This window comes from Delphinus delphis, chromosome 8 (genome assembly GCF_949987515.2).
Source record: "Delphinus delphis chromosome 8, mDelDel1.2, whole genome shotgun sequence".
NCBI classification, from domain to species: domain Eukaryota; kingdom Metazoa; phylum Chordata; class Mammalia; order Artiodactyla; family Delphinidae; genus Delphinus; species Delphinus delphis.
The window spans coordinates 102546938-102566196 of record NC_082690.1 but is presented as its reverse complement, the minus strand read 5'-3'; the positions used below and the strand labels follow the sequence as shown (position 1 = coordinate 102566196).

General features: G+C 62.1%; 1 protein-coding gene across 4 annotated transcripts; it reads right to left on the bottom strand.

Moving 5' to 3' along the window:
- Window positions 1-323: 323 nt before the first annotated feature.
- PLCB3 (phospholipase C beta 3) lies at window positions 324-17590 on the bottom strand. Of its 4 annotated transcripts, XM_060019138.2 has the most exons (32): window positions 17372-17580; window positions 14578-14655; window positions 14242-14310; window positions 14012-14152; window positions 13694-13773; window positions 13531-13584; window positions 13365-13440; window positions 13157-13257; window positions 12492-12658; window positions 12272-12418; window positions 11149-11389; window positions 10860-10944; window positions 10598-10784; window positions 9591-9796; window positions 8632-8728; window positions 8467-8551; window positions 8027-8151; window positions 7554-7708; window positions 7313-7474; window positions 6554-6653; window positions 6360-6464; window positions 6038-6129; window positions 4687-4840; window positions 4566-4601; window positions 4256-4448; window positions 3696-3837; window positions 3529-3605; window positions 3327-3416; window positions 3177-3234; window positions 2816-2902; window positions 2508-2727; window positions 324-1432 (listed from the first exon to the last, which is right to left on the bottom strand). In XM_060019138.2, the coding sequence occupies exons 1-31, from the start codon at window positions 17468-17470 to the stop codon at window positions 2524-2526; spliced, it is 3693 nt and encodes a 1230-aa protein (XP_059875121.1). In that variant the 5' UTR covers window positions 17471-17580; the 3' UTR covers window positions 324-1432; window positions 2508-2523. The 4 variants fall into 4 exon arrangements, with proteins under 4 accessions (XP_059875121.1, XP_059875120.1, XP_059875123.1 ...); XM_060019137.1 differs by lacking the exon at window positions 324-1432 and having other exon boundaries at window positions 2069-2727; window positions 17372-17590; XM_060019140.2 differs by lacking the exon at window positions 324-1432 and having other exon boundaries at window positions 2069-2727; window positions 4280-4448.
- Window positions 17591-19259: the final 1669 nt, after the last annotated feature.

Here is a 19259-nt window from a genome sequence, read left to right as displayed (position 1 = left end):
ACCTCCAGGTCCTTATCTCTAATATGGTAATTGGGAACTGCAGGCCGGCTGGCCGCCGGAATTCCACGCACTGCAAACCGTGCCGCAGTCCCCCAGGGGAGGGTCATTTGTTCCTATTTGGGTCAGTCCTTTTGAGCAGCTACTGTGTGGCCGGCCTGGGGCCAGCGCTCCTCAGGGAACTGGCTGGACGCGTAGGGCGGGGGAGGGGGTGGAACGCTCGGGTCAGGGCAGTGAGTAGAGCGATGGCTAGGGAACCCGAGAAGCTTCACCAGGACCTGGGAGCAGAGCTCAGAGCTCAATTTCAGAAAGATTTATTGGCGCCCCCTACAGACAAGCCAGCACTTTGTACTAGGTACACAGAGATGAATTACGCCACAGCCCCTGCTGTCCCAAGCTTTCTGGCAAGGGGAAAGCCAGCCTCTCACAGTGGAGTTACTGTCAGCCAGTGCTATAACAGGGGCCTGGAAGCGGGTTGAGGGCGGCTCCCTCCGGCAGGGTAAAGTCAGGGACGGCTTCAGGGAAGAGGTGAGCTAGAGCTGAGACTTGAGATGGGGGAGGGGGCTGTCATTCCCAGTGGAGGAAAGAGTAAACCCTTGGAAGGATGGGGGAGCTGCAGAGACCAGGCTTCTCAAGGGTCGGAATGTCATGCCCAGGAGTTTGGAGTTTAGCCTGGTCTTTGAGGACCTGTGGACTGACGTGTAGTGTTTATGTGTGGAGTCAGGAAGATGGAAGTCAGCTGCTCAGGGGCCTGGACGGGGCAGCTTTGGGGCTAGGACAAGACCTGACCACAGAAGCAGGGAAGACCCGGGCAATGATACTGACCCTAAGGGAGCAGCGCCCAAAGCAGAGGTCCCCAGCCCTGGGAAGGCCCCGCTCTGGAAATCCTGTTTCTCTGGCCTCCCCACCCCATCTGTTTGCCTGAGGTTGCAGCAAAAACAAAGAAAGAAAACACTCAATTGGCAGGAGATAAGCTCAGATAAGAGGCTGCCTTCCTCTGGAGGAGGGAGGCAGCCCGGGAAGCGCCAGGAAGCTGGGAGAGGCCTTGAAGAAGTGCCAGCCTGACCCTGCTGCAGAGCCCAGCCGCACCCTCGCTGCGGGGTCTCTGCCACTCCACGCTGTCCCAGGCAGGAGGGGGAGGCATGGAGCAGCCTGACCCTGCTGCAGAGCCCAGCCGCACCCTCGCTGCGGGGTCTCTGCCACTCCACGCTGTCCCAGGCAGGAGGGGGAGGCATGGAGCAGCCTGACCCTGCTGCAGAACCCAGCCGCACCCTCGCTGCGGGGTCTCTGCCACTCCACGCTGTCCCAGGGCACGAGGGGGAGGCATGGAGCAGGTCCTCCAGGCTGGCCGAAGACAGTCTGCCATAGAGGGTCCAGGCCCACCCTGCCTCCAGGTCAGGACGTCTTGACTTAGTTGTGGCCTCAGTTTCCTCATCTGCAAAACAGGCATAACGTCTCCCTCACAGGGATGAGGGGGATGCTGCGTCTCCTAGCCCCTGTGTCTGTGACTGTCAGCCTCCCTTCTCCCAAGGTCACTTCCAGGCTCATCCACTTCCCACCTATTGCTGAGAGCCCAGGTCCCCTGATGTTGGGCAGGTTCTGAGCTGCCCAGCTCCACCCCTAACAGGTCCATCCCCCATACAGTCAACTGCCTGTGTGGCCCAGAGCAGCCTCAGCGGAAGATGCTGGGTGCTTGGGTCATATCAGGCAACAGGAAGAGGGTGCAGGGGAGGCTTCCTGAAGCAGAGGCCTGAGCCTCTATGAAGGGAGGACAAGAAGAGCCCGGGAGGGAGAACAGTAATGGGTGGGGGTGGGGTGGGGTGGGGTGGTGGGAGGAGAGGGGAGCAGGAGTGATAGCCCAGGGCAGAGGGCATAGAGGCAGGAAAGCCTGGGGGAGGCCAGAGGGCCTCTGATGTCAGGTCACTGGGAAGATCTGCAGGCAGTTCCTGGGCAAGGAGGTCTCAAGATTGAAACCCAGCAACCCTTTGTTGGGGGCCTGACCTCAATCCCACAATCCCATTTTATAGATGAGAAAACTGAGGCTCCAGAAGTAGCAGAGCCAGATCTAGGGCCCGAGTCCTCTCCAGCACTGCCCCACCCCAAACCACGCTGCACACAGGGTCCCTGAAATCCACTTTTATTCATGTAAAAAAATCCCCAAAGGATAGAGAAAGAACATGACCCCGACTTCCCGGAGCTCAAAGTCTCCACCCACTGTTCCCTGGGGAAGTGAGGGAAATGAGTCCCACTCTAGGGTGTGGGTGTCCTGGGGGCGAGGCCCTTCTGGCCCACAGTGACCCACCCAGCACCTCCCCTAGGACTGAGGGCAGGAAGGAGGGACTGGGGATTAAAGGGGCCCCAGGAGGGTGAAGGAAGGGAGTTAGTGTGGGGTGCTCACCCCAGTTTAAAAAAATAAAATTTCTAAAGATAAAAAGTTTAAAAAAAAAAAAAGCATTTAGTGTCTTAGCCTCCTGCCCTCCTCCCAGTGCCCACCCTGGCCTGGTGGCCACCTCTTGCTCAGCCAGTTCAGAGCTTCGTAGTCTCCTCTTGGCTCTCCGAATCAGCGCCGGACAGGTGCCCACTGCTCCCAGGCGCGTGACCATTGCTGGCACAGGCCACCAGATGCCCGTCCCCCAGTCCCTCCGGTGTCTCGCCCAGCAGGCTCCGGCGGATCTCCTGGGGCAGCCTCTCCCGCTGCTCCTGACACTCCTGGGCCAGCTGGGCCAGCAGCTGCAGGAAGAAGAGTATCACAGGCAAAGCCAGGCCACCCGGCGCCCTGCCTACCTGCTGCCTGCCTGCCCCTTATCCAAGGCCTCACCTTGGGCTCCTCTTCTGTCAGCTGTTGGAGAATCTGCTGCTGCGCGGCCACAAGGCGTTCCTGCCGCTGCTTTTGGGCCTCCTCCAGCTGTGGGGGGGCAAGGGCTCAGCCAAGGGTCTCTAAGGAAGGGGCCCGGACCCCAGGGCTCTGCCTGGGCACAGAAGTCAGGCAGGCATAGGCTCCCGGAGTTGTGTGGCCACAGGGTCCTGAGATGACTCTTATAGCAAACCTTCCAGACCCAAAGGAAAAGGCTCTAGAAATCCCTCTAGGACAACGTAGCACCAGGCTGGCCCCCAGGATACAGGTTTACGATGACTGAAGGAACAGGGGTGGGCTAGGGTGGCACCTGAACTTCACTCACCCGACGGATGGAGTTGACCGACTCAGTGATGTGTCGACGGTTAATCTCTGTCAGTTCCCTGCACAGGAGCAAGGCAGGATGGGCTCAGTGCCCAGGCACCCGGCCCGGCCTGCCCAGCGCCCAAATGGCTCCCGGCCCTGATGCCCTTACGCCTCCTTCTTATGTTTCTCCCTGGTCTTTGCCTCTGAGATACTGTTGTGGCGCTTCCTGTCCAGTATCTTCTGCAGTTCCTTCTTCTCCCTGGAGGAGCCAGTGGGGGAAGAGGAAGCCTCAATGGCAGGACTGGGGTCTCTGCCCTCCTCCTGGCACCAGGGAGTATCCCCCGTCTGCCCATGAGATCCCCTGCCTTCACCTCTCGTTCATCTCCTTCAGTCTCTTGCACTGAGTGGTGTGAGCATCCATGACAATCTCCCTGAGCCTCTGCTGAGCCTATAGACACAGGTGGCCAACAGGTGACACGGGCTGTGACAGGCCTGTCCAGGAGGCAGCCTCTCCCCCACTGCCACACGTCCCCCTCACCTGTCTCAGGTGCTCCAGCCTCCGCTCGGCCTCTGTGTCCGCCTGGGCCTCCCTCAGCTCCAGCAGACACTGCACCTGCTTCTTCTGGAACTCTTGATACCTCTTCACCTCTTCCTCCTCCTCCCTCTCGTCCTCCCCGCCTCTGTGGGGAGAACCCCTCTGGGTGATGCTCAGGTCGTCACATGGACTTGGGCTGGGAGGGCAGGGGGACAGGGCATACTCCAGCAGGCAATGGGAGATGGCAGCCCACGGGGGTGGGATCTGTTACGCCAATGAGGAGGCCTGTTAGCTCCACCCAAATGTTGGGAGACTGTTTGGGCAACAGTCTCTGGAAACACACTCTTACGGGGACTTCAAAAAAGGTATCGCTCCCTGGCGGAAAGAGGGTGGGACCCAGATTCCTCTGTCTTCCTCGCACCAAACCCTCCTCCCTGGGGTCAAGGGGCAGCGCTTGGCCGTCCCTCCACGCCCACCTAGTGCAAAAACCCATGTGCACACACATTCTCATATTCACATCCATGCACGCAGCACACTTGCACACAGGCAGGCTGGACACTCACAGGACACCCGGCCGGTGCCGGCACCTGCTCTCGGCCTGGGCCTGGGCCAGGTTGTCGAGCAACCGGCGTGTGAGGGCAACCGCCTTCCGCTGATGCTTCTTGTGCAGCTCTCGAAAGTCTCGCTCTTGCCGGCTCTGGAGCTTCAACAGGGCCTTGTGGCCTCGGAGCTCATCCAGCGGGACCGGGGCCACCTCTGTGGGCAGCAGAGCAAAGATGGGCCGGGCCGGGCCGGGCCGGGGCAGACCAACCCTGCAGGAGCACCTGCCCCCTCCAGGAGTAGCCCCGCCCCCAGAACAGGCCTGCCCCCTACCTGAGAGGACGCTGGCAATGAGGTCATCACGCTGACCTGGAGAGCAGAAGCAAGTCTGTCAGAAGCTGGAGGAGCCAGCAGCAGAGCTATGTCCCTGCGCCCACTCCAGGCTGCCCCTCACCTGGGCTGCTGAGGGAGGTGCTGGTGGAGGAGGTGATGGGGCCTGGGGCCCGGCGGGGGGAGGCGTCCAGTGGGCTGGGTGTGGGGTTTGGGGTCAGTTGGGACCCTGGCTGCTGAGACTGGGTCTCCTGGCTTGTCTCTAGGCCAGCCTGAGCCTGTGGGGGAGAAAGTAGAATGCTTTATGCTCTTTCCAGAAACGTTGTTCTCTCCAGACCCTTTTTTTTTTTTTTTTTGGCCACGCCACGTGGCATGTGGGATCTTAGTTCCCCGACCAGGGACCAAACCCGGGCCCATAGCAGTGAAAGTGCGGAGTCCTAACCACGGGACCGCCAGGGAATTCCCCGTCTCCAGACCTTTCTGTCCTTCACAACCTCCCTCAGCCTGCCTGGCCCTGGACTCCTCCTCTGTAATGTGGGGCTGCTGGGACAACTCCATGAGAACAAGAGGTAGAAAATGAGCATTTCCAACCCCTCTTTCCACGTGAGGCATGAAGAAGATAACGTGAGGTCGTGTCTCTAGGATGCCAGGCCTCCCTGCATATGCTTAGGAGCTTCCAGATTGTTCCGGAAAGCCTTAGCCCAGCCCCGTTTCCTCCCCTCTCCAAGTCCCCCTCCACCCTTGCCCACAGCTGCTCATCTTCCTCGTTGCTTAGCTCCTGATTAAATCAATGAAGGAAGTGACCACAGAGTGGGCACCAGCCTCTCCCACTAACAGCTCTAGGCAGCCGTCTCTCTTCCCTGCCTGCCGCAGGGCCCCGTGAGACCGGGTCTAGATCTGCGGCGAGCCTCTGCTCCTGACCCCTCCCCACAGAAGCCACTGCCCGGCTCCCAGGATTTCCAGATGCCCTGGTGAAGCGGCTGTGGCTGAACCCTGCACCCTGGCCCCGAACCCACTGGCAGCAGGAAGACTTCTAGCCCAGGACTGTCCTGAAGGCCTTTCTCATGCAAAAGGGGTGGTTTCCACCTCCTTAAAATGTGGAGAGTAACGGGAGACTGCTGAGCCTATTGAACAAGGGAGCCCTGAAGCCCCACGCTGCCCTGCACCAGGGCGGAAAAGCCAGCGTTGGAGGCGGAGCCCAGGGTTGGAGGGACGGTGTGGGTGTGGGTAACTGCATGAAGTTAGCGTCTGCAGCAGGCAGGGAACAGCCCCACTTGGGGAGAAGAGCCAGACCACCAGCTGGGAGTGGCATGGGACGGTGCAGGTGGAGGAGAGCAGAGAAGGCTGCAGGGTGGGCCCAGAGGTCAGCCCTCACCTCCCTACCCCACCCACACGCCGACCCCCAAGGGCCCCCAGGGTCCGGGTGAGCCTGAGCCCTGCTGCCTGCCGCCTGCCCCCGGCCTGCCCCGGCTCACCTCACTCTCCCCAATGAGGGCAGCCAGCTGCTTGGCCCTCTGGTCCATCAGGCTGACGTGCTTGATGGGATTGATCAGGGCCTCTGCGTAGTCTGGGCGGGAGCAGAGGGCAAGGGTCTCAGAGATAGCACCCCCGGAGCCAGCCTCCAGACCAGCCTTCCCCGGCTCTGGTCTCACGGAGGGACGGAGGGAGCACAGAACCCACCCTCAGCTCTGTTTTCCACCCTCAGTTGGGGCCACCAGTCTCAGCCACTCCCAGGCCCTGGTGGTGTCCTTGTCCCCACCCTGCCTGGCTGCCCCGCCCCAGCTCCCTCCAGCTCACCTTGGTGGTCATCGGGAATGTAGTCAGAGGCCTCAGTGTAGACAAGCAGGGCCGGCAGGCACAGCGGCTGGTTGGCCTCGTTCCGCAGGCAGATGTAGTGGTACCCTGGGAGGGCGGGAGGGCAAGGTGGCTGCGCCCCGATAGGTCCCCACACACCCTGCCCCCCACGCTGCCCAGAGCCCAGGTGGCCTCACCTGAGCGGATGGCAGAGACAGGCAGGATCCGGTGCCCCACGAACTTGCCACCCTCCTCAAAGGCCGCGATGCGCAGCAAAGCCAGCGTGGGCAGTACCACCTGAGGGCCCAGACTGGTCTGAGCTGCAGCTGACCACAGCCACCAAGGCCGACACCCAGAGTGGGCCCTTGGACAACCTGACCCAACCACTGACCATCAGTCACCATCGTCACTGAGCCAGTGGTGGACCCACACCTCTGTGACCTCGCCAAAGGGATGACCAGCTTCCACCAGAGCCCTGAGTCAAGAGAACAGGCAGATGGACCCCTCCAGGCATCGCTATGGTGGGACAGGCCTGGTCATTGCCAGCTTAGAAACTGGCATGCGTCTGGGCCTGAGGCCACACCCCACCCCAGCAGGCTGCAGAGGGCCCATCCATTTGGGGGGCAGGGAGAAGCTGGGGTGAGCTTGGAGCAAGTCCCTCCTGCCTGGGAGATGGGGTGGGCGCCAACGGGAGCTGTGGGACCTCCTGCTGTCTCAGCTTCCTGTCCTCTCCTCTCACCCCACACAGGGAAGGGAGTGTGAGCCTGATGCTGGGACATGCAGGACCCGGGGTGGGGCCTGGAAGTGACAGGCCCAGCCTTGAGGTGCTGGGGCACAACCACCTTCACATCCCCAACCGCCACCAATGCTTCTGGTTCCCGTCCCCCCACTAAGAGAGCCCGGCAGGTCTGGGCTGCAGCTCCCTGTGCCGGGGAGGGCGCAGGCGCGGGGCTCACTTTGGGGAAGTCGAAGGGCTCCTCATCCCACACGGGGTTGAACGAGTTCCCCTGAGAGGTCCGAGTGCGGTACTTGCGCCGCGTGTCGACAGGGAGGCCGAACATATCCACCTCCACGTAGATGCCCACCTTCCTGTCGGACAGGAACTGCCCCGAGATCACCTGGGGGGCCAGGAGGGTGAGGTGGCTGCTGAGAGTCCCGTCCCCAGGACACCCTGGCCTGAGCCCTCCCTGGTCCCACCTTGACCCGCACGGCATTGGCCACGATGCCATCCACGATGACCTCGGTGAAGGGGTCAAAGGACTTGTCCGGCCGCCGCATGAACTCGGGCTTGAGTAGGTAGCCACTGCGCCCATTGTACTCGAACACGCCCGCGTTGAGCTGCATGGCCACGTCTGGGGGCAACAGGGGGAGGGCAAGGGTCAGCAGGTCAGATGGGGTCAGGAGTCAGGAAGAACAGTGCCGTGCAGAGGGGGGACCAGGAGTCGTTCAGGTCGGATCAAATGGCATCAAGGATCCAGACTCAGGAAAGAATGGACAAGGTCTAGGGTCAGCCAAGGTCAGGAGTTAGGGTCAGCCAAGGTCTCGGCTGGGTTTGGGGATCTGGGATTAGACAGTCAGAGGCCCCTTCAGTCAAGAGGAACAGGGTCATGGGGCAGAGGTCAGTGAGGCGGGGGGCCAGAGGTCAAAGGTCAAGGCAGGCCAGCACTCACCCAGGGTCTGGAAGTTGAGCGCGACGAGCTGGCAGCCCACATTCCAGAAGAGCTGGGGCATGTAGTTGGACGAGTCCACGCGTGTGCCCTTGGGGTAGATGCGGCTGAGCTGCTGCTTGTTGTATCTGAGGTTGGCAGTCAGGGGCCACGCCGGGTACTGGCCCCGTCGGGTGGCGGCCCCGCCTTCTGCCTCGAGCCCAGTGCTCCAGGCCCATCCTCAGCTCCTGTGAACCCACCTCCCCGCCTTTGCTCAAGCTGCCCCTTCAGTCCCCCGCTTCTCCGCCTAGGCCCTGCACAGTCTCCCAGGCCTGCTCAAAACCCAGACCGGGGCGCTAGAGCATCAGGATCCTGCGCAGGTGCTACGAGTGGGGTCAGAACATCTGCGCCAGCCTCCGAGTGAGGAGCCCCACCCCGCCAGCCCTAGCAACGCGGAAGGATACTCCACAAACTCCATGGGGCTCTTGGTCAGTTGCTCCATGGCCTTGGTCTCCACAAAGGATGACATCTCAAAGCACTTGTTCCTCTCTGGGGGGTGGGGAGTGGGAGGGGGTCAGGCCTGGCAGGGCCAGACCCCCTCCCACTCCTCCACCTCTCACCCCACTCACTTCGAGCAGCCTCAAAGGACTTGAACTTGACGGGCTCGATGTAGTTGACAAGCGTCGACATTTCCTCAGTGGCATTGACCTCACTGCTGGCAGTGCCCTGTGGCCCCCAAATGCAGGGTCAGCGGTCCCATAGCCCCCAGCCATCAGTTGGAAGTTCCCTCACCTGCCCCCCACCACAAAGGAGGCACTGACCCTCCTCCCAGCCCTGCAATCACACTGCCCAGTTCTCCCAGCAAAGACCCCAGCCTGGCCACGCCTGTCAGTCCTGGTCCCATCTGTCCCGCAGCCTTCTCTCTGGGCCTCTCTGATGTGCCCTGGACCCCACCTTCCTGGTTTGCCTTCTATCTCCCTGATCCTTGGAAGCTGGAACTCCTCACCCAACCCCAGGGGTTCAATTATTCACACGCAGATGAGCCCCAAATTTCCATCCCCAGTCTCACTTCCAACCACCACCTGCCATCTCCTACTGGGTGGCTCAGAAGAGCCTCAGACTCAACCCCTGCTACCTGAGCTCGACCATGGCTGCCCACACCCTTGCCCACTCTGGGCCCCTCTCAAACCCAATCTCATGATTGACCTTTTCTGTCACCTTCTCTCCTCAAAACTCAGCGCTCCCTCGTCTTGCACTGCCCCCTCCCCCTGCACTCTGGCCCTGCCACAGGGCCTTTGCACGGTGCTCCCTCTTCCTCAGGTCTGCTCACCCAACACCCCTGCTGAGGTCCGACTCCCCCTCCCGGCCCACGTCCTGAACACAATTTCACACTCGCTTCCGTGCCTGTGTATCTGAGACCCCTCCCTCACTCCACACACATCCCCCTCTGAACTCTGGGAGAGCAAGGGTAACATCTGATCGCGAGCGGACCCAGCACCTGGTGCTGTGCCCGGCACAGTCAGGGCTCAGCAAACACTTGGGAAGTGAAGATGTGCCGCCACCCCCTCTTCCTGCCTGTAGGCCTGACCTCATCGGTGGTCGGCTTTTTGGGGTCCGTCTGTTCCTCCTCTTCCTCATCCTCTTCCTCATCCTCACGGTAGGCAGATCCAAGGGCATCAGGGCCCCGCTGCAAACTCTCCTCACCCAGAGACTTCTGAGGCTCCAGGCTGGGCTTCTCAAGGCCCGCCTCCTCCCCATTGCTCAGGCCTGGGCAGCTGTCAGAGCTGGGGGACCCTGCAGAGGACAAGGCCACAGGGGGTCGGGGGTCAGGGCACACACTGACACACAGGAGCCAGGAGGAGTTGTGCCCAGCGTGTAGAGGCGGCTCACGGAGTCAAGGGGCACTCTCAGGGCAGTGTGGCTGGGGGACGGGGGGAGCTCAGCAGCTAGATGGGATCAAACCGTACGGTGGTATAGACAAATCAAAGGTCAAAGATCAGGATGCAGAGTTATATCCAGCAGGGAGATAGGTAGCGTGGCTCAGAAGAGTGAGAATTGGGGTACAACAGCCTTGACAGTGGGGGTAAAGGATGACAAGGTGGGGCTCCAAGTCAGGGCTCAGTGAGGGCCACACCCAGTGAGGGCGCTTAGTGAGGTGAGCACTCGGGTCGGATGTAAGCGGGACCTCAGTAAAGTGAGAGGTCCTGGGTGAGCTGAAACTAGAACCAGCTGGGTGGGTAGACTCAGTAGGGGTCTCAGGAGAGAGGTGGTTTAGGTCAGAGGTGATTGAGGTCAGAGGTCAGAATTCAGAGTCATAACCTGGTTGAGGGGGAGGGCTCTGTGAGGGGCGAGGTGGAGGCTGAGATTGAGGGGTCAGGAGGTGGATGGAGCCAAATCCAACTGGGGTGAAGTTCAGTGAGGTGAGCACCTGGGGTCAGGGGTCAGAGGTCCCATACTCAGCTGAGAGGTGGTGAGCGGCTTGGTGAGGAGGGAGGTCAGGTTGGGAGCAGAAAGAGCATCCCCGGGGAGGGCTGAGCTCAGTGAAGTGGGAGGTTAGGGTCAGGACTGGGGTCGAAGGTCAGGCCAGGGCCGTACCGAGCTGGGGCGAGGAGGGCTCGGTGGCAGCGGAGCTCTCACTCAGGGCCGAGTTGCTCTGCTCTAGTGGCCGCTTGCGCACGGAGCTGTCGGGAACGCCAGTGCTGGGCCGGTGCCGCTTCTTGTTCTTCACCAGGATGCGGCCCATCAGGTCCTCGGGGCTGGGCAGGGGGACGCCCGGGGCCAGCTGGTGGGCACGGACAGGTCAGGGTTTGCTGGGCGCCCTCACCCCCATGCCCCGCCCTGGCTCTGAGCCCCATACCGGGTACTTGTCCAGGGGGTCGATGAGCAGCGCGTCCCCAAAGATGGAGCGGCAGTACTCAGCCATCTTGGCCTGCTGCTTTGCCCTGTGGGGCCAAGGTCAGAGGTCAGAGGTTCTTGGGGTGAAGCTGAGGTCCCCAGGGTAGGTCAGAGGCCGGCAGGGTCAGTGAAAGATCCCAGGGTCAGAGGTCACAGGAGCAGTCCAACAGTGCCATGGTGAGGTGGTTGTCTCTGGGTCATCAGGGGTCCCCAGGCCAGGATCGGGGTCCCAGGGTCAGGGGCCCACTCACGAGTCCACATGGTTCTCAAAGGAGAGGATGACAGGGTAGGGCGAGGTCTTGAAGGCGGTCTCCGCAATGGCCTCCAGCACATCTCGCAGCGGCACCTCCGTGGTCATGGTGAAGCCGTGGGTGATGAAGGGCTCCTCCTCAGGCGGCCGTCCTTTCCACACGTCCAGCTCCACGCAGCGGCAGCCCCACAGCAGTGCCTGCCGGTACATCTCCACCGACGAGGTTCCCGCCAGCTGCCCCGCTGGGGGCGAGGCTCCGTCACCACGGCCACCCCGCCAGCCTCGCCCTCTTCCCCAGGCCTGCGCTGAACCGCGCCATGCTGGGGATGCAGAGCCCCGGGGGTGGCCTGGCCCTGGCACGCTCTGTCTGGCCAGCTTCTGACGACTCCTTAATTCACTGTGGAACCAGCACCATCTCCCCGCAAAGTCCCAAAGCCAGGTAGAGTCGGCATCCACCAGCACTGGCTGACAGGCTGGTTCCTCCTCCAGGTCTCACCCTCTCTCAGATAAACACCCGCCACCCCCCATCCCACCAGCCTGAACCGGGGAGTCAGCCCCAACACCCCCATGGCCCCTTGCTTCCCTTTCCTCCCTCCACCGCTGCTGCCCTGGAACAGCCTCCATCACCTCCTCCTGGGGACAGCAGGCCCCTCCCCGCCTCCCATCCAATCTCTGCGAAGCACCTGGCATCATCCTTCTAAAAACATACCAGGTCACATCACCTCCCCCTGCTAAACACCTTGCAAGAAGCCTTCCCACGCACTTAGGATCAGTCCAAATTCTTCCCATTCCTTCTGTGCCCCCTGGGTCCCTCTCATCTCTACCTGCCCCAGTCCCCGCCCCACCCCACCTCTCAGCCGCCTTTCTGCTTAAGAGCACCAAAGGGCCTCCTGCCCCCGGGCCTACGCACAGGCTGTTCCTTCGCGGGGCAGATGCAGGCCTCAGCCCTTCCCCCGGGGAAGCCTCCTGGACCACCCCGAGAAACCCTTCCACAGAAGCCCACTCCCCAGGGCAGGCAGTCTGTTCCAGGCGTGTATCCCTAGCAGGGGCCACCCCAAAAGGAGGGAAGCAGTCTAAGGGCCAGAGGGCAGAGGGCAGAGGTCATGCTAGATGGGCTTGCTCACCAGTGAGATAGGTGTTGTGTGAGGAGTTGATGAAGTAGGCACTGAGCGGCTGGGTCATGTCTGCGCTCAGATCCAGAGCCTCTAGGGGCAGGATGCCGTTCTCCTCACCTCCCAGGTAGCGGCTGAAGCCCTCCATGGACATCTGGTCTGGGGGCGGGGTGGGGTCAGCAGGGGCAGCTGGGGCCCTCCCGCCTTGCCCCCAGCTCCCACGCCGGCTCACCTCTCTCCAGGAATTGCTGGTTGGGCTCATACTTCTCGATAAGCAGCCGGGCCTGGGAGGGCCGCAGAGGCGGGTACAGCACTTCATTGAGCCTCGGGTCCCGTTGCTTCTGGTTGATGAAGTCCATGAGCTGCTCCAGTGTCAGGTATGGTTTGCCCTTGGCGCCTCTGGAGGGGGCGGGAAGTGGAGTCAGGCTGGAGCCTCACCAGCCCCTGCTCCAAACCCTCACCCTGCGAGGAGTCAGAAGGCCGGGTCTGGCTCCAGAACCCTCTGACTGGGACTTGGGCAAGTCGCTGGCCCCGCTGGGCCTCAGTTTCCCCATCCGCCCTCCTAACCATTTGGTGCTGCCATTGGTATCAGCAAGGGCTTTGGAAGCCACCAAGTGCTTGGCCCGCCACACCATGCTTCCAGATCCTGGACCCGATCTCAGCTCCAGCCCTCACCGACCACACGTCTGAGCCACTGGGTCCTCAGCCCCAGTGGCCAAGGGTCAGCACAGAACTGTCCATGACAGAGCCCCAGGCAAGGCAGCTCTGAGCACAGGCACAGCTCCAGCACGCAGAGACCCCGACAGCTCCAATTCCCCTCCCTTGAACTGGAGGGAACGCCAGCAGAGGCCAGACATGGCGTATGGGGGGCTGGGAGGCAGGCCCAGCCCTGCTCACATCTCCAGCAGGATCTTGTCAATGTCCGGCCGCAGACAAAGCTTGTTCAAGAACCGCTCGAAGATTTCCAAGGAAAACTCGTCAGGCCGGATGGACTCGCTCTAGGGGCCAGGAGTGAAGGGTGAGAACCCAGGGACAGCCAGCCCTCAAAGAGCTGGCGCCCACTGTGACACCCCCCAACCCCGGCCCCTGTCCCCAGCCCCCTCACCCGGTTGAAATTGAGGCCACAGGATTCCAGCGCAGTTTCTACCCGCTTCTTGTCTGCTGAGAACATCTTCAGGATGCTGAGCAGATGGGAGGGGTTAGGGTCAGTGGGGGCAAAGGTCACCAAGGTCAGAGAAGCAGAGGAGGTGCTAAGGGAAAGGGGCGCTCACTTCTTGACCGGGATCCGTCCATCCTGGTTCACCTGCAGTTTCAGCTTCGTGTACCTGGGGACACAGGTAGAAGGGTCACGCCCTGGGAACAGCTACCTGAACCCCCCCCTGCCCCCGATGCACCCCCCCAACCCAGCCGCCCCGGGGCAGGCCCAGGGCTCACGCTTTGCGCAAGAAGGTGTTCCGGGAGGCGTTCTGAGCCAGGATGTTCATAGCCAGCTTGAACAGCTCCTCGGACCAGACCTGAGGGGTCAGGATCCGGGGGGAGGGCGTGAGGGGGGCACAGAGGGGCTGGCCCAGCCACAGCCCATGCCCAGAACTAGGTCTGGTACACACTAAGTGCTTAAATACCACTTTGTAAGAGGATGATTAGAAACGGGGCAGAGGACAGCCTAGTACAGAACAGGTGCCTACTAAGTGATGGCTGACTCAGCAAGTGAGGCTGCAGCTCCCCCAGGCCGAGCCATCAATCCCAGCCCACCTTGGCTGTGTCATCCTGCACGGCCATGAAGTTCAAAAACGATGTATTCACCGGGTCTGGCCCAGCCACCACTGTTATCAACTTCTCCTCCAACCGGGCATCAGGGCCCCCAAAGCCCAACACCTCCCGAATCTTGGGGTCCTGAGTAGGTGAGAGCCAAGGGTGAAGAGGGTTGTCCCCATCCCCCACGGCCTCACTCCCATCCTGAGTCCTGGGCCCCCATCACTCACCTTGGGTAGGCGGGCATAACGGCCTGTCCTCGTGTCCCTGATGGAACTGATGTCCAGTGTGTCCACCTCCTGGGGAAACCAGATGCCAGGGGACGTCTGAGAGGCTACAGGGTGACAGCTGGGAGCCCCCAAGCTCCCCACGCAGGCCAGGGAGTGTCCACCCCCCGCTGGAGCCCCAGCCTCAGCCCCCGCCCTTAGCACTTCCTGTCCAGGGAACCGTGGGAGAGGTCAGGCAGCAGCAGGGCCCCACCCCCATGGGCGGGGGCTGGGGGTGGTTTCGGGGGTCTGGGGTGGGAGCCCTAGACCTCAGCAAGCGGCATCAGCACCCGCCCTCACCATGTTGGGCCCCGTCCAGTACAGGAAGAAGCCACTGGGGTCCACGCGCAGAGTTACCAGGTTCCGACTGGAGGCCTCCTGGGGACGAGATGGACGGCAGGGGTCAGGGGGTAAGGGCTGCCGCCCAGGTTTGGTCCCTGGACACCCTGGGGCCATCCCCCCACCCCCACCCCACCCAGTCTTTCTCTCAGTAGCGAAGACGAAGCCTCAAGCCAGCCCACAGGTCCTTTGTGGCTCCCTGCAGTCCTCAGGACAAAGCTGAGGTCCTAGTCCCCTCCCAGCCCCACTGCTCTCTTGCCCTAAGACTCTGTCACATGGACCACTAACTACCCATTCCCCACCTCCAGTCTTTGCATCACTGTTCCTTTGCGAGGATATTCTCCCTTCCTTCTCTATCCCTGAAACCTGGCCTGCCTCCTTGGGGAGGCCTCCCCAGACCCCAAGCCTGGGCTCAGTTTCCTCATAAGGTCTGAGAGCTCCCTGATGGCTGAAACCCTCACAGCCCCCTTGGGAATATTTATGGAATGAAAGAAGAGGGTTTGGAAGCCTGACCCCCATGGTCCTTCTGTGTCCCTCGGGTCCCCATGACGACCAGCCATCCCTTACATCTGCTTCAAAGTCCATTACCCCCCCAACCCTGCGCCCCACTGGAGCCTCACAGCTTCGAGGCTCACCCCACCTTACAGAGCACAGACTAAGTCCCCTCAGAAAGGGACTCACCCTGCCCTCAGGACTAGACAGTGAATTCTGTTCTCACTCAAACAGCCCTGGCTGGCAGGAGGGTAGAAAAGGGTGCACTGGCCCCATTTTCTGAGGAGGGCCACCCTGTGTGACTCAGGACCAGCAGCAGTGGGGGAGGGGGTGGTGTCATCAGAGGCTTAGACTCGGCCAGGGCCCAAGTGACCAAGTGGCTCCAGGTAGAACTCTCCTGGCCCAGGCCAAGAGAAGACGCTGCCTCACCTTGGTGCCACCCCAAACTGCTGCTCACTGGTGGACGATCCTATGGTCGTAACAACAGCTCACCCTCACGCTGCCCCTACTGCTTGCCAGGTCCGGGTCTAAGCACTCAATATCTAGGAGCTCACTTAGTCCTCCTAACAACCTATGAGGTTTGCACTCTTGTTCTTCCCAGCTTACAGGTGAGAAGACTGAGGCACAGAGAGACTACCTAGCTTGCCTAACGTCAAGAAGAGGAGCCAAGATTTGCATGCAGGCAGTATGGCTCCAGAGTCCCGAGGTTTGGGAAGCAGGGAACTAGGACCCCTGCCAGACTCCCAGCTCCTGACCTCAGCCACAACCCCACTGTGGGGCCTGGGATTAGCCTCCCTTCTCCAGACTCAGTTTTCATCTTCTGGAGAATGGGGACCGCACTAGCCCCACCCATCTCAGCCTTTACTCACAAAGGACAGGAGGTTGATCTGGGGGCAGAGGGGCTAGGAGGCTTGGGAACTGTTGGGATGCTCGGGCCTCCCCACCTCACTGTGCTGACACCCATCCTTAGCCCCTCTCTGGGATTACCAACCCTGCCCTGGGCTCAGGGCCCCCCAGGAGTGTGATGAGGGGGGAGTTCTGTGGGTACTGCCTCCAGGGTCTCCCTCTCCTCCTCCTCAGGGGTCTGGTCTTCAAAGGCAGCCCAGCCCAGGCCCCAGGTTCTCAGGCCCCAAGTCCCTGTCAGCAACCCCTACCCCACCCCCAGGGCCCTCTCCCTGTTCCCACTTCCTTATTTGGGTTTATCACACTGGAAGGAAAAGGAGAAACTTTTCCCTTCAAGCCGGCCTGGGGGGAGGGGTCTCCCCTAGCCCCAGGGGCGCCGGGGCACCCCTCTACGGCACACCTGTTACCTCAGGCCACGCCCCAGGCCCCTCCCCCCAGCTCCCACGCCTACCCGCCCCACCCAGCCGGAAAGGAGCCGAGTCTTCCAGGCCTCCGGCCTGTCTGGGAAGGAGCAGCAAGGCAGCTCAGGCAGGCGGGGGGAAAGCCCTGGGGAAGGAGGGGCCCAGGGGGCAGAGGAGGGGGCGGTGTGTAAACGAGGGTGAGGTGCAGGACAGCTCGCAGAGCCGCAGGTGGGAGCGGGGCCTCTGGGAAGCTCCAGGGGCAGGTCAGGTAAAGGGTGGTGGGGAGGGGGAGTCAGGATCTATTGGGGTTCAAAGTCCCGATGCTAAGGAGTGGAGAGCAAAGTTCCCCCGGGGTGGAGGAACTTGGGGGGGGCACAGTCTCCACTAGGGGGGGTGACTTGGTGCTCCCACCTGAGCAGCGAGCTGGGCTGGGATCCAGAAGCAGGGCAAAGGGGTGCCAGCCAGAATAGGGTGAAAAAGTGATGAATGGAGAAGAATGTTCAGACTAGGGCACCGGGAAGGGTAGGGTCCCAGAGGCACCCACTCAGAATGGGGGTACACTGAACCAGACTGGGGGCTATGGTTCTTCAGCCAGACTGTCCAGTGCCGGGCAGGGGTCTGGGGACCAGGCCAGGGTTGGGGGAACCAGAATTAGACCGGCCGGGAGAGGTGAGAAGGGCCAGAGAAAATAGGGGGGCTGGAATTTATTGGGGTTCGAAATCTCTGGGCCAAGGAATGAATGCCATATTTTCCGTAGATGAGGGAGTGGGGGGTGGAGGACAGAGTCTTCATTACGAGGACGACTGGGGACTCAAGTTTCCGGAGCGCAGCCAGGCTGGGATTGTGGGGGGGGGGGGCGCGGTGGCCAGGCTAGTCTGGGCTGGGGGTCCCCGGCGGCTGGCGGAGCTGGGGTGAGGCAGTCCCCGGATCTGGGCGGAGCAGGGGGCCCCTGCACTTACCTCGTCCCATTTGATGAACTTACTCCCGCGCCGCAGGGTCTCCACGACGGTGGGCGGCTCCAGCTGCAGCGCGTGGACGCCGGGCCTGGCGCCCGCCATAGCTGGGCCGGGGGCGGGTCGGGGACCCACGGAGCCCCGACGGGGACCCGACGGCGCCGCTGCTCCCTCCGCGCGCTCCCGCGCGGCCCGCTCCGGCCCGGCGGCGTCACCGCCCGCCCGCCCGCCAGTCTGTCCGGGACAGACCAGAGAATCGGCGGGGCCCGGCCGGGGCGGGGCGGGGGCGGGGCCGCAGCGGCACCGCCCCCTCCCCCGGCGTCGGGCCCGCCCGCCCCGCGTCGGCTCCCCCTGGCGGCCGGGGTGGTGACTGCAACCAGAGGAGGGATGGGGCAGAGGCACGCCCGGACTGGGGCACTTCGCTGGGGGTGGCTCAGCTGAACCCGCTCGGGGTTGGAGGAAGGCGCTTTGGGGCGGGGAGGCTGTTGGGGTGCAGCTGGAGGGACTGCGTGCAGAGGGCGCTGCCGAAGACCGGCCGGGGTCGGCCCGCTAAGGTTTCTGAGGGGCAGGGGCGGGGGGTACTACCGGAGAGCAGGACTTGTGCCTGGGGGCGCAGAGACCTGCCACCCACCCCACTCCTGCAGCACTTAGCTGAGCGCTGGAAAAGACACTCCCACCCCCCTCTGTGCCCTCACTTCGCCTCACCCCCTTCTGCAGCAGCTCGGTACCCGCCCTCCCCTCCCTGGGAGCAATTAGCAAGCTAATGGGCCTTCCGCCGGCGGGCGCCCCTCCCCCGTCCCTAGCCCGGGGAGGCCCGGCGCCTGTCGCCTCCTCTGAGGACCCAAGCACCCTGGCTTTCCAGAGCGAGCCCTGGAACAGCGCCCTTCTTGTTCCGCAGACAACCCCCCACAGCTCAACCTGGAGCCTGTCCCTGCGGGGCTCTCGACTGCAAACTGAGAAGGGGACAGCTGGTCGTTTGCCCAGAGGGGTCAGAAGCCTCCTGGGTGTCCACGAACAAGGAGGGTCGAGGAGAGGCTCTGCCACTCCTGGCCCACAGCAGGTGTCCTGAAATCTGCTGCATGCCAGGGACGGGAGCGGGGAAGGCGCATGGGCACTGAGATGGGTGGGGGCTGCAGCCCCTCCCGCAGGGCTTGGCTGGGGGGGCTCCTGCCTGGGGGCCCCTGTGGGAGCCCCTCCAATACAGAGACAGTAGCAGCAGCAGGTTTAAAGTAGAACTCATCCAGAGGGGCCAGCCAAGTCACCTAGAAACCCAGAAAGAGATGGAGCTGCTTCTGGGGGAGGAGGGGTCAGTCAAGGAGGAGCCAGCCCTACAGGCCTCTGCCCCAGGCTCTCAGACCCCCAAGGGGAGCCCTGCCTGGCACTGGCCATCCTCAAAATCCCCACCATGTTGGGTACCAACTCTAACCTAACAGATCTCCTAGCCTTTGGCTGAGGCCCTATGGGGTGTGATTATTATCTCTACTTGAGGCGCAGAGGAGGGGAAAGGACTTGCCCAAGGTCACACAGCTTCGTAGGAAGATTGCAGCCCTCTGTCTTGAAGGCCAGTTTATGTCCTGCCTTTACTCCGTGCCCTTGAAGAGACAAAGAAAGGGGGACAGGACTTGTGATCCTTGTCCTCTCTCACCAGAGCAACAGAGCCATAGCCCTCAGAGACTCAGGGACTACGAGGTCTCACTGGGCAGTGCCATGCCAGGTAGAGATTGGCCTCTGCTCCCGCTGACTTGGGTCCAAGTCTACCGGCAGAACCTCGTCTCTCTGTGCCTCAGTCACCTTATCCAGAAGGTGGAGGTTGTCAGAGGATGAAATAGGCAAATGGGTATGAGATGACCCCTAGGTGTAGACAGCTGAATCTCTAAGGAGTGAGAGCAGGCTG